The sequence below is a fragment of the Notolepis coatsorum genome, assembly GCF_963971535.1.
Source record: "Notolepis coatsorum genome assembly, chromosome: 13".
Taxonomy (NCBI): Eukaryota; Metazoa; Chordata; class Actinopteri; order Aulopiformes; family Paralepididae; genus Notolepis; species Notolepis coatsorum.
The window spans coordinates 22,633,629-22,645,995 of record NC_140177.1 but is presented as its reverse complement, the minus strand read 5'-3'; the positions used below and the strand labels follow the sequence as shown (position 1 = coordinate 22,645,995).

Here is a 12,367-nt window from a genome sequence, read left to right as displayed (position 1 = left end):
TAGTACAATGTCAAAGCAGTAGGTGGCGATGTAGTTTAAACATGAAGGCCATTTTCAACCAATCAGAAGGGTTGAACGCGTCGCTACCCGTCCTGCTCAAAACAGAAACCTGCCATCTTTAAATTACCTCGCGTGAACCATTAGCAACATATCATTTATTTGCAGCAAGAAACAAAGTGCAATAAAAGTGCAATAAACAAAAAAGGATACATTCACTGTGTTCTGCCTCATTTGTTGATGAAACAAAACCAACATCAACACAATTTACCACCAAGAGAGGAGAGTTTAGTCTCACAAAAAGATTGCTGATGTTGTTAGCTTACATGCTAATGTGATCGGGATTCCCATTATAATAGTTAGCATTGTGGCTAGCGTACATTAGCATAGTAACGTTAACGCTAGTAGAATGAATGGATGGAAACGTTATTTAACAGATTGCAGAATGGGTACAATACGACTCAATACAAACAATTGTTAAGGGGATGCAGACTGTTATAGTTTGGACTGGGTTCCTTATAACAATAACTTGACAACTTGGTAGCCGCAGCTTCAGGTTTACTCTGAGCGCCAGGTCAGGAATGCGACAACAGACATCATCAGTCGATCACAACACTCGAACAACGAACAAAAGTTTGTTACAATCATTTTCATATAACGCTACTTGGGACAGCTCTGCCGTAAAACACTGGAAATAATCTCGGTTACTATGTCCACACGCAACCAATGCAACCGGGGTGAGCCCAAAACTCCACCCTGGACTCCGGTTTTGAAAAAGCACGGTTGCACCGTTCCAAAAACCCAGTTGCGTGTAAGGCTGACCCCGAATGTTCGAACGTTTCGAACGTTTGTTCGTTATGTTAACACTTTAAGTGCCGAAAACGTGTTTAGGCGTCTTTCCTAGCCATGCTCAAGTTGCCGAGGACGCCCTAACTCGTCTTTAATATCAATATTTCAAAAATCTGTGATCGAAATCATATTTTTCCTCCGCAGCCCTGAGACACAGTGCTGGTCTCCTCTCAACCCTCTAGCGGTTCAAGAGCGCCATCTGGTGGCCGATCGGCAGATCGCCCAACAGGAAGTCACCCTTTGAACCAGTAGTACTCATTAGTGGTCTGCAAGGGCCTTGAAATGAAACCCGTACCCAGCCCGAGCCCGTGAACTTCAGGCCCTGCCCGAAAATAAGCCCGACTGTAAATAATATTTTAGGCCCTAGCCCGCGTGAAAACCCGATTTTTGTTTTATTATTTATTATTAATTTTTTTTTGAATTTTTTTTAAATATTCGAAACACGGTTTTATATGAACTTAATAAATAAACAAAAACGAAAATGTTCAATAGGTCTACCTAAATAACAGATAGTGAAAACGAAAGAAACATTAATATATATATTATAACATATAGCCAAAAATTATTTTATTTTTTTGTTTTAAATATTCTAAACACTGTTTATATATTAACTTAATAAATAAACAAAAACGAAAATGTCCAATAGGTCTAACTAAATAACACATTATCATGCTGAAAACTAACAACCAGTATAGCCTTTTTTCGCAAATTCTATTTCCCAGCGCGAGTCAGCCTCGTAAAACTCGTAATTTGAAGGCTATATGGAATCTTCTTTGACACACACACACACACACACACGACACAATAGCCTACTCAGTCACTGTAGAAACAAACAGAAAACATAAATCAGATTTCGAGCAGAGCAACATTTATATAATGAAAGCGCAACAGAACAGGGCAGCAGCGACGTCACCCCAGACACCAGCAAATAATAATAATCAAACTCACCACTTCGCTGTGTTGATGTCAGCAAGGCGTTGAACAACGTTAACAACGTTAACATCCAAGAACAAATTAAAACATTCGCCAACTGGCTATATTCCAACTTCAACCTATGCCGCTTCGGTCTGGTTAATTTGTTCATCATCCACCTGAGCCGCGCGCTCCCCTCGAGTTATCATCCACCTGAGCCGCGCGCTCCCCTCGAGTTATCATCCACCTGAGCCGCGCGCTCCCCTCGAGTTATCATCCACCTGAGCCGCGCGCTCCCCTCGAGTTATCATCCACCTGAGCCGCGCGCTCCCCTCGAGTTATCATCCACCTGAGCCGCGCGCTCCCCTCGAGTTATCATCCACCTGAGCCGCGCGCTCCCCTCGAGTTATCATCCACCTGAGCCGCGCGCTCCCCTCGAGTTATCATCCACCTGAGCCGCGCGCTCCCCTCGAGTTATCCCTGCAGGCTGCGGAGGGAGACATCGAAATGTTTCCAAAAATGCAACTTTCCCTTATTTTATCTGTTAACTATACATCTTGACTCCTCAGACACGAGGCTTTCACGCTCTGATGACAGCACTACGTTACGCGAAAATGAAACAGAAACTTAAGGTTAACCTATAACCCTATGAGCTATGAGTATAGCGAGCGCAAAAAAAAAAAAGAAAAAGGAAGCAATAAAAAAATTAAATTTTTAAAGAGGGCACTGCCCGGCCCGGCCGAGCCCGAATTATTTATTTAAAAACAAAGCCCGACCCAGCCCGAACCCGTCGGGTCGGGTAGGGCCCCGTCGGGCTTGGGCAAGGTTGCAGTGCACTAGTACTCATCCAAATGTGGTCCGGCCACTCTCTATAGCTCCCGCGACTCCATCTTGAAACACTGGATAATGGATCGCTCGCCCTAACTCAATAAACAACGTTATTTGGACGTATATACTATTATACAACCTGGAAATGGATCGGATATTTCTACATCCCATAATAGGAATATTTCCGTTCCACGCTCATCGTCCAGCGGCGCGAGGCTCAGCGTTATTCTCTAACGTCTTCTTTACTAACTGCTATGATGAACATATGACCCACATTAGATGAATGGTATAACGTTGCCCACGGAATTATAAACGCCCCCTCGCCCATCCGGTCAACATCAGATGACTTGTAGTAACTTCTAGAAGTACCTCCAGTTGACATTTTTTATCTGGCACAGATCGCTATCAAACTGTATTTCATCATCAATATAATGCATTTGGAGCTATAAATCACGTTCTGGAGAAAGCTGCAGAAAAAGATAAAAACATACTTATACTTTAGACCATATTTTAGTATGAATATGTGAATGAAAAAGTTTAACGTTCATACACCCTGAACAATACATATAGGACATTGAATAATGGCAATGTAGCAATAGAATTTAAAAAGTTATAGCCCTGCAAAGAAGGGGAACTTCTCCATAGACAAATAGAGCTGGCAAGGGATGGTATATCATGAATTTAACCTTCGGCAGTTAAAGTGTTAACATTCGAATTCTAAATCAAAATTAATTATTTTTTTTATGTTTCTTTTATGTGTCTATTCATTCTGTTTGAACCAATGTGGTTTTTCTTCACAGTTGCAGATAAAGATTAGGCTACACTAATATTATAGTATTAAAAAAAACGTTATATTCATTAAAGAAAGTTGATTTAATAAAAAAGAGACTAATTTAATCAGATTAATCACTTTATTCAAATTGAGGATTTAGTTTGAGGATTTTTTTTTTTAAATGAAAAAAATTGAAAACTTTGAAAACAATTTTTTTTTTAATTAACGAAGGTTCGAACGTTCGTTCGTAAAACCCTGACGAAGTTCGAATCCCAAAAACAGGCTTCGGGGACAGCCTTAGTTGCGTGTGGACGAACAGTGCAACTGCGCACATTCAATCACGGTTACATAAAACCCCGCGTTCGTGTGGACGGGGCCTAAATGCCCGGTACAACCACAGTCTGACACTGAGCAACTCCACTGGAGTTAAGTGCCTTGGTCAAGGGCACTTCAGCGGTCGGTATTGAGGGACTGTCACGGGTAGAAGAGAAATTCCTACTAAATGTTATGAGATTACAACTGTAAAATATTCACCATAACATGAATTATGTTTAACATCAACAAACATGAAATCATTTGATCTTATTTACAATGACGGCTTGGCGAGAGGACAACAGGGAAAGGGGGCAAAATGTTTTATAAAATAGAAAAGAGACGGACGATACAGAGGAAAGGAAATAATTAAAACACACATCAAACAACCAAATAATATTATAAGGCATGTAATAAAAACACCTGGGTTGCAGGTGTCTGTAAACAACTCTGAGATAGAGTCCTTAACTCATTGACCGCCGGGGATTAGCCGGGGCCCCGCTCTAGCACTGCCACGCTTTAAAAGATAGGAGTGCGTCACCTTGTTTGTAGAGCTATAACTATATTCTATATTATAGCTATGGATACAATACTATGGCCCATTTGACATCACCTATCTATCGTTCAATATGTGAAAAAGAATACATTTTTCCATCCATACGTTCCCGCGTTATACCGTGGTGAATATAAGTATGGTTTTAGAGCGGGAATTAGGTAATTCCCGAAATGCTGAGTTATAGCCGTATACGTCAATTCCACTATAGACGTTGCCATTTCTTGCCTGTACTATTCCGAAATCTGATCTATATCATAGGTATTATGTTCCATCATGAAAGGGGGGGTTCTGATTATTTGATTGTCAGTAACGGCATTCGTATTGAACACTAAAACGCTTATCAGCCCGATCGGTATAAAAGCATTGCAGGATCAAGCTAAAATTTACGTCAAATCGTCCTTACCGGTGATCGGGAGTATTCCAAAAATAATATTCCAATTGTTTGATCGCCATCTGGTATATCCAATGTCCATTTGGTCCACGGCATAATTCACCACAACATATAGATCGGGGATATTTGACACGCTTCAATGGAACCGAGAGAACCGTTTGCATCGGCCGACAAGGAAACATTTAACCCGAGACATTTGGCCATCCCACAGGCCAAGATACAAGGTTACAAAGGGTGCTCGATACCACTGTCTAGCGTGATGCGGCCGGTATTGCACTTTGGCATTCTCAGGATGATTCCCCATGTTAACCCCGAGTCTGTGTGCCTGTAATGAATAGAAATATAGAATAAAAGAAATAAAGATCAAATAACGTATATATACATGTGGTTGGCGTTCAATGGTCATCGGCCAAACGCGTATATAATCGTTGTTGGCGGCCATTGAGTTAAAAGTAGTGAGGGGGGAAGGGCGGCTGGGTAGCGCAGTGGAGAATGCACTCGCCTACCACCGCAGAGACTCTGGGATCGAATCCAGCTGTCAGCGGTACCTCCGGCTTGGTCAGTCCCTACTAACACAATTGGCAGTGTTAGCGGGTGGGAAGCCGGCGGGGTATGTGTCCTGGTCGTTGTAAACTGCGATTCCTACTGGTCGGTCGGGGCGCCTGTTCAGCAGGGAGGGGATCGGGGGGAAATAACGTGAACCTCCGCACACGTTACATTCCCCCAGTGAGACTCCTCGCTGTCAGGTGAAAAGAAGCGGCTGGCGACTCCACATGTATCGGAGGAGGCATGTGGTAGTTCTACAACCTCCCTAGGCCGACAGTGGGGCAATGCGCGCAACGACCAGGAAGGGTATTGTCAAGTCAAGAGTTTTATTTGTCACGGCATACAAGTATACAATGAAATGCGGGTGGTCTTGGCATAACGACTAAATTGGGATGGGAGAAAAATACAGAAAAAAGTGAGAACAAAAAGATATTAGAAAAAAAATTTAAGTAGTGAGGGGGGGATCAGTTTGTCCATTTTCAAAGTCTTTTGTATCTCGTTCCAACTTCTGGGAGCAGCTAATTGGGAGGAGGGTTGACCAAAGGAAGTGTTAACACGGGGAACATCTAGCCAGATATGGTGAGCAGCTCTGGTGTTATAGGGAGTAGATGACAATTCTAACAGGTGTCTCAAATAAGGAGGAGTCAGACCAAGGAGGGCTTTGTGAGCGAGTTAGCGCCTCACCATGTCATTAGAGTGTGGGAAACAGTTGAGCTCGTCTCTGTGTCATTTTGAGTCTGTAGCTTCACGTCGCCGACCCCCACTGAAAATGAAGGGTGTGAACTCACCGTAAGGTGGGTGATAGTGAGACGTAGGGCTGCAGCTATCCATTATTCTTTAGTAATCAAGTATTCTACCAGTTAGTCCATCGATTAATAGATTACTTTAGCTATATACTATTCCTTTCTAAAGCAACTTAGATAATATAGATATCTTAACATAATTACTAGCCAGCCACCATATTGATTTACGTTGCCATTGCATGTAACCATGATTAACGTTAACATACATTCTGTGGGTTAAATCAGGCCTTCAGGCTAAATAATTTGTCTCTATGATTGTTTGAGGAATCGTTTCGGCTCTAGTGAGACGGTGGAGGATGAATGGAGAGAGGAGGGAGGGGGGGGGGGGGGTGGTATGCTGCAGCCGTAGGGGGTCGCCAGGTCTGCTTGTTAATGAGAGCATCCGCTGTGGCCCACGCCTCCCTGACGCACAAACTGCCTCAGACCACACACACACACACACACACACACACACAGACACACAGACACACAGACAATTTCTGCTTCTCTCTGCATCTCTTTATGTCTTGCCTCTAGGGATGGTACAAAAGTAGTACTATTCGATATTCACTGGGAACTATTCGATCGTTCTTTGAAGACCCCCCAGCCCCTGTCCCCATCCGGCGTAAATAAAGTTTGACTCTCTCTTTGACGTACCTTAAACATGACCAATTGGATGGTCGGGCGACCCGAGCAGGAGAGGCCTTCGCTGGGCAAACCCACGCAGCCGGCCGCGCTCTCCTGGTCATCAGTGTCAAAACACAGGGGCCGAGCCGAGAGGTGGTTCTGTGGTTAGAAACTCTTGACCTGATATTTGAAATGTATCCGAAGATAAACCCCTTGAGATGAACCATCTGGTTTTCCATGGGATCCTTAACCCTTTCACTACCACTCTACCAAAGGGTTAACCCTTTCACTGCCACAATACGGAAGGTTAACCCTTTCACTGCCACACAACACATGGTTAACCCTTTCGCTACCACACTACAGACTGTTAACCGTCTGTAGTGTGGTAGTGAAAGGTTAACCTTCTGTAGTACGGTACTGAAAGGTTAACCTTCTGTAGTACGGTACTGAAAGGTTAACCTTCTGTAGTGTGGTAGTGAAAGGGTTAACACGGATATACAGAAAAGGCAGTACATGTACAGTAAATATCATCACTCTCTATCACTATCATCACAACAGCAAGAAGCAACGAGCAGACGGTAGCAAAAGCGCTGTTGTTTTTGGGTGTACAAAGCAGTTCTGACCAAGTGTTGTATAGGTCTACGTATATAAAGTTTGTAGTGTTTTTCTATAATATAATATAGTCCCCAAGTGTTATTGTGTAGAGGCATAGAATAGTAGTGTGTATATAATGTGTCCTTGTAATACAATATTTGCGTTTGCTGCTGTGTGTCCTGTCTTCAAGGTTGTGCTTTTGTGCAAAAGATGGGCATTCAGTTTACATGAATTGGAAATATTCTACAGTGGTGGTACTGTAGTACATTCAATGTGTTCTGCACTGATGTCACACAATCCCTCTTGGTTATAATGAACAGGGCATGTTTATATAATATATGTTGTGAAGGATCAGATTAAACCGAATATATATATTTATTTATATATATATATTTAATTGTATTTGTATATCGTTTGATATCCCCTGTATATTCCTTGTACAATATGCACTGAATATCCCTTTAGTCTACTAAACAGCCCATAATAGTTTCATTCTACCATTGGACGAGAACCTGGCGCCAGGTTGCCATACCCCTAGGTTCAAGTTCAATCGTGCCGCCCAACATGTCGTGGCAAGCCCCGGTTCCGCGTAGGAATATGTCGGGCGAAATACGAATGGTACTATTTGTTCATAGCGCATATATATATGGCGCAAGTAAAGTAGAACTTCCTTTTAGTCCAGTTCTTTACCCTCCAACAGAGTGACAGACGCAAAGCCTCCCCACGACGCACGTGTGGTGTAGTAAGGCCTACTTGGCCTCAGAATAGGCATTGAGATATCGTGTAGATTAATAGTTGAATAGTCATAGTTTGGCACTATACCGTCGAGTTGGACGTATTCTATTAAGCTAATAATAGTCTATTTATGTATGGTGCATCGTTCGGTTAGAGTTCTAAAGTTATCAGTACCCCCATCGTTCCTGACGTTATCTGGACGCTTAACCAGGCTGGGCAGACCCCTAGTGGTGCTTGCATCCGAGGAGCTCCGGGCCAGGGCGACTGGACCTGTATATTGGATTACTCTACCCGGACGACGGCGAGCCTTCCACGGCTTGGATTATGCTTTGGGTGCTTTGATTATTCCATGGATAAAGGCCAACACTGCGGAGTGTTGGAACTACCCCCCGGAGAGGACTCCAGGTGAGACGGCGCTCTACACCAGTGAGGTCGCCTCACGTCTCTCCGTTGTGGACCGGCTGCTACTGTCCACCAGAGGGTCCAGCTGTATTCGTCTGCGGACCGAGGTTCTGTGGGCACCGTGTTCAAGACTTTGAATTCTCCCAAGAAACCGTCGGCCAGATGGGATACCGCCAGCGGCTTCTCTAACCCCCCCCTCCTACTGTCTTACAACCAGCGGGACCCCCCCCCCCCTTAGTGTATCCAGCTATAATCATTTAAGTACCATCGCTATCGTTTCCTAAATATTCCAGGTTGTATACTTACTCCCTGCGTAACCAGAGATTGGACATTCAATGTTGATTTACCTACGAATACTCATTTGCCATACAAGTGCATATTTCAAATCATAAGTGTAAACAAGTGAACGTTGTATATACCTTTTGCTATATTAAACCTTTGATTTGTACATTTGTGTGGATTCGTTTCATCAGGTGGGAAAGTGTTCATCATACTTATATCATGTACTGGATGGCCAGAAGTTAAAGTACAAGAGGTAGTGGTATTAAATACCATATCTAACAATACAGTCAGGGAATTGTACCCCTCAGTTACAATATATATATATATATATTAGACTATATGTGATTGTTGTAAATTCATGCTGTTGTCTTTGTCGTCTTTGTCGGGCTGTTGAGAAACATGCTGTTGGTTTAGTGCATACAGTCACTCAAAGAAGTACTCAGTCCCCTGCGTTACTTCCACATTTAATTAAAAAAATATCATTAGAACAATGCATTATTTTTGGATGTGTGACCTTCTCTGCAGAGTAGGCTAGAAATAAGATAATTAAGAGTCAAATGTCTTAAGTCAGCAAGCCTGATATTATTATTATTATAAATAATTGTACCATGTACAATTAGTGCTGATTTCAATGGTGAAATAGAGAAAATATATGAGAAAATAGTCAATATAGTGGCGTTTTTTGGTAAAAGGTACCATAACCGCTCCATGGAAGGACTACATGAAAGTCGATGGAGAATTGTGTAAATGAATTCCCCAACAATACTTCTGATGTTGTGAAACATATTCTCATGCACTCATCCTTGTGCCTCTGTAACCTTTTCTGCCAAAGCACAGGCTGATCGGCCCTATAGTCGTCCTCCACGGACATAATAACACTGCTCTCTCTCTCTCTCTCTCTCTCTCTCTCTCTCCGTCTCTCTGTGTTTCTCAGTGTTTCCATGTATACCAGAGAAGCCAGGCATGCCGTGTCCAGGAGAAGACAGTAAGTGCACTTCTTTCTTTACTCATCCTTTACATAAACCCACTGTTTACAATGCATTCAGGGTCGATGCAGGTCCACCTGTCCTGGAAGATCTCAATGTCCCCAACAAATGGGAGAAATTGTGGTCAAATATGATCTGTGTTTATTAAGCTTAAAAACAATTGATAGGCTATAAAGAATGACATATTATTAATATTATAATATATTGTATTGAGTAGGCTACTTGTGCTTCTACATTATATTCCAAATAAAAAGTCCTGTCAATAGAATCATGTGCATAACTTGTCCCGGAGTGTAGGACTAGCTTAGCCATAACGTTGAGGGAAGAGGGAAATGGCGAGACCCTCCGAGCTTCGTGAGTCGAGTTCAATTAAAAAGGGGAACTATTTTACTATTTCTTTCACTATTTGGGCAATTTTACACAATTCCTGTGAGTTTATGGAACACATCTGTAAGGTTAAAAAAAATTCATTGTTTTGTATTTTTAATCAAGTACTCAAAAACAGCATTTTTCTACCTCAAAATGTTAAGCCGTTTTGATACGCGGAGCCGAGGTGAAGGACGAGAATGCGATTTGAGTGACAGAGAGAGAGGTGGCTGGCAGTTGGCTACAAGCATAGACGGGGCGGGGGCGTTATTATGCAGATGAGAAACCTCTGACGTCACAGATACGCTAAATTTCAGATGACTCACTTGAGTGAAGGACAATATTGTGAGATGAGAATTGGAAGAATGTACCAAATTGAGAATTAGAGACATAGATCCTATTAACACTTTCAGTGCCCACCACGTGATAACACGTGTTATCAGCCCGACGCCTGAATGCCCACCACGACAATTAGCGTGTTATTTTTTTATTAGCGATCTGAATTCATATTTCATCAACCGAGTCTCCCGTTGGTAAACCAGCCCCATCAGGAGCTCAGATGTGAAAAACCGCCCCCTATCGTCTCCCAGATGGTAATGCACCCTTTTGGAATGGACTCAATTAGGGATGTCCGATATTATCGGCCGATATCGGCATTAAAATGTGATATCGGAAAATATCGGTATCGGGTTTCAATTTTTTTTTTTTTTTTTTTTTTACATTTCTATAACCTTTATTTACCCAGGCAAGCAAGTAAGAACAAATTCAGATTTTATTTATTGTCAAAAGTATGCATAATGTTGTTTTTAATTCCACAACAAGAGATATGTAATGTTAATTACCTGAAATTATTAAATTTTGGGGGGGGGGGGGGTTGATATTGGTATCGGAAATTAAGAGTTGGACAATATCGGTGTATCGGTATCGGTAAAATAGCCAATATCGAGCATCCCTAGACTCAATGAAAATGGATGAGAAAAGAAAAATCCGGAATCCACATTTTACTTCTCAGGCATGTAACCCGAGCCGATCGGATTCATTGTGGACCATCAGAACAGCGTGGAATGTGTTTACAGTATGTAGCGTTGGATCAATAAAAACGATCGATTTTTGGAATGGCGATCAGGAATTGGAATGATCTTTTTGGAGAACATCTGATCTGAGGTAAGGAATCTATTTTACAAGTCTTGGGATAATCAGAGTTGTATTCGCTGAGATCTCAGCGTTCAAGTTCAAGTTCAAGTTCTTTAATAGTTGTCATACAGAAGTACAGAATACTTTCATACAAAATGCTTCTTACTGTTACGCTCCAGAGACTGTGCTAGACAAGATAGTATCAAATAACATAATAACATAATATAGCATGAATTTAGAAGAAGAAAATGAGGTCAGTGTTCGGTATAGACATATGTACAATGGATCTCCCTATGTGTGTGTGGGCGATGGCTTTGAGGAAATCAGAGAATCGATTTTTCAGATCGCCTATATAGCGTGCATACGTACACATATACTATCGATAATCTAGCGTTTATTAGAAAACGATTCATAAATAGGCCGAAAAATTACCGTTCTAGAATACCGGTATTCCAATAAAGGGTGATTATCATGGAATCTTTTTATTTTCCTTGAAAACGAGGGCTTTTCAAAATGCTATAAAACGAAAATGAACCGATAAAAAAACAATCCGCTTCGACAATGTTGACTGGAAAACGAGTCATTGATAAGCGACGGGCAGATTAGACACATAATTTAAAACATAGATTAGGCGTTATTAACGCTAACATTGAAGTGGATGGTGGGCATTCAAGCACTAAATTGTGCGCCCCCTGCTGGCACTGAAAGTGTTAATATATGTCCACATAGTTAGAAAATAATGCTAAACACTGGAAAAGGCCATTTATAAGATAGTTCCCCTTTAATCGAGAGACTCTCCACGCTCCACCGTTCAGTTCAGCACCGTGGACAGCGCCGAACCGTTGCCTGGTGTTGTTGAGTCAATGTGCATCTCTCTACTGGCACACTGGAGAGGGCATCAAGCAGGCTACCGTGGCCAGTTTGACCCACTCAGGAATTATTTTCATATATGACGGAGATCTAAATATGTCAGACTTCAACAGATATTCCCTGTAAAGATACAGTAATTAACAAAAACTAAAGGAGAAATTTGGACTAGAAAACAAGGACCACTTCAGATATCTACAGATTAGAGATTACTATAATAAAGAAATAAGAGGGGACAAGGAAGAAGAACAGAATGGAATAATTAGGATGATAGTAAGGGCATACGAAGGAGGGAAAGGAAGGGTAATATCAGCACTGTACCGGGCTATAATGACCAGCAAGGGACACACGACCGATTATATAAGGGAGAAATGGGAGAGAGAACTAGAGATAGGAATAACAGGGAAGGAATGGGGGAACATATGCGAG

At 42.0% G+C, this 12,367-nt stretch overlaps 1 protein-coding gene across 1 annotated transcript in view; it reads left to right on the top strand.

Annotated features, from left to right (window-relative positions):
* prkci (protein kinase C, iota) overlaps positions 1-12,367 on the top strand; it is a 123,302-nt gene that overhangs the window by 70,171 nt on the left and 40,764 nt on the right. The window contains exon 4 of the mRNA XM_084327913.1: positions 9,520-9,570. Coding sequence (XP_084184039.1) covers positions 9,520-9,570 — 51 coding nt within the window. The remainder of the gene's footprint in view (positions 1-9,519; positions 9,571-12,367) is intronic.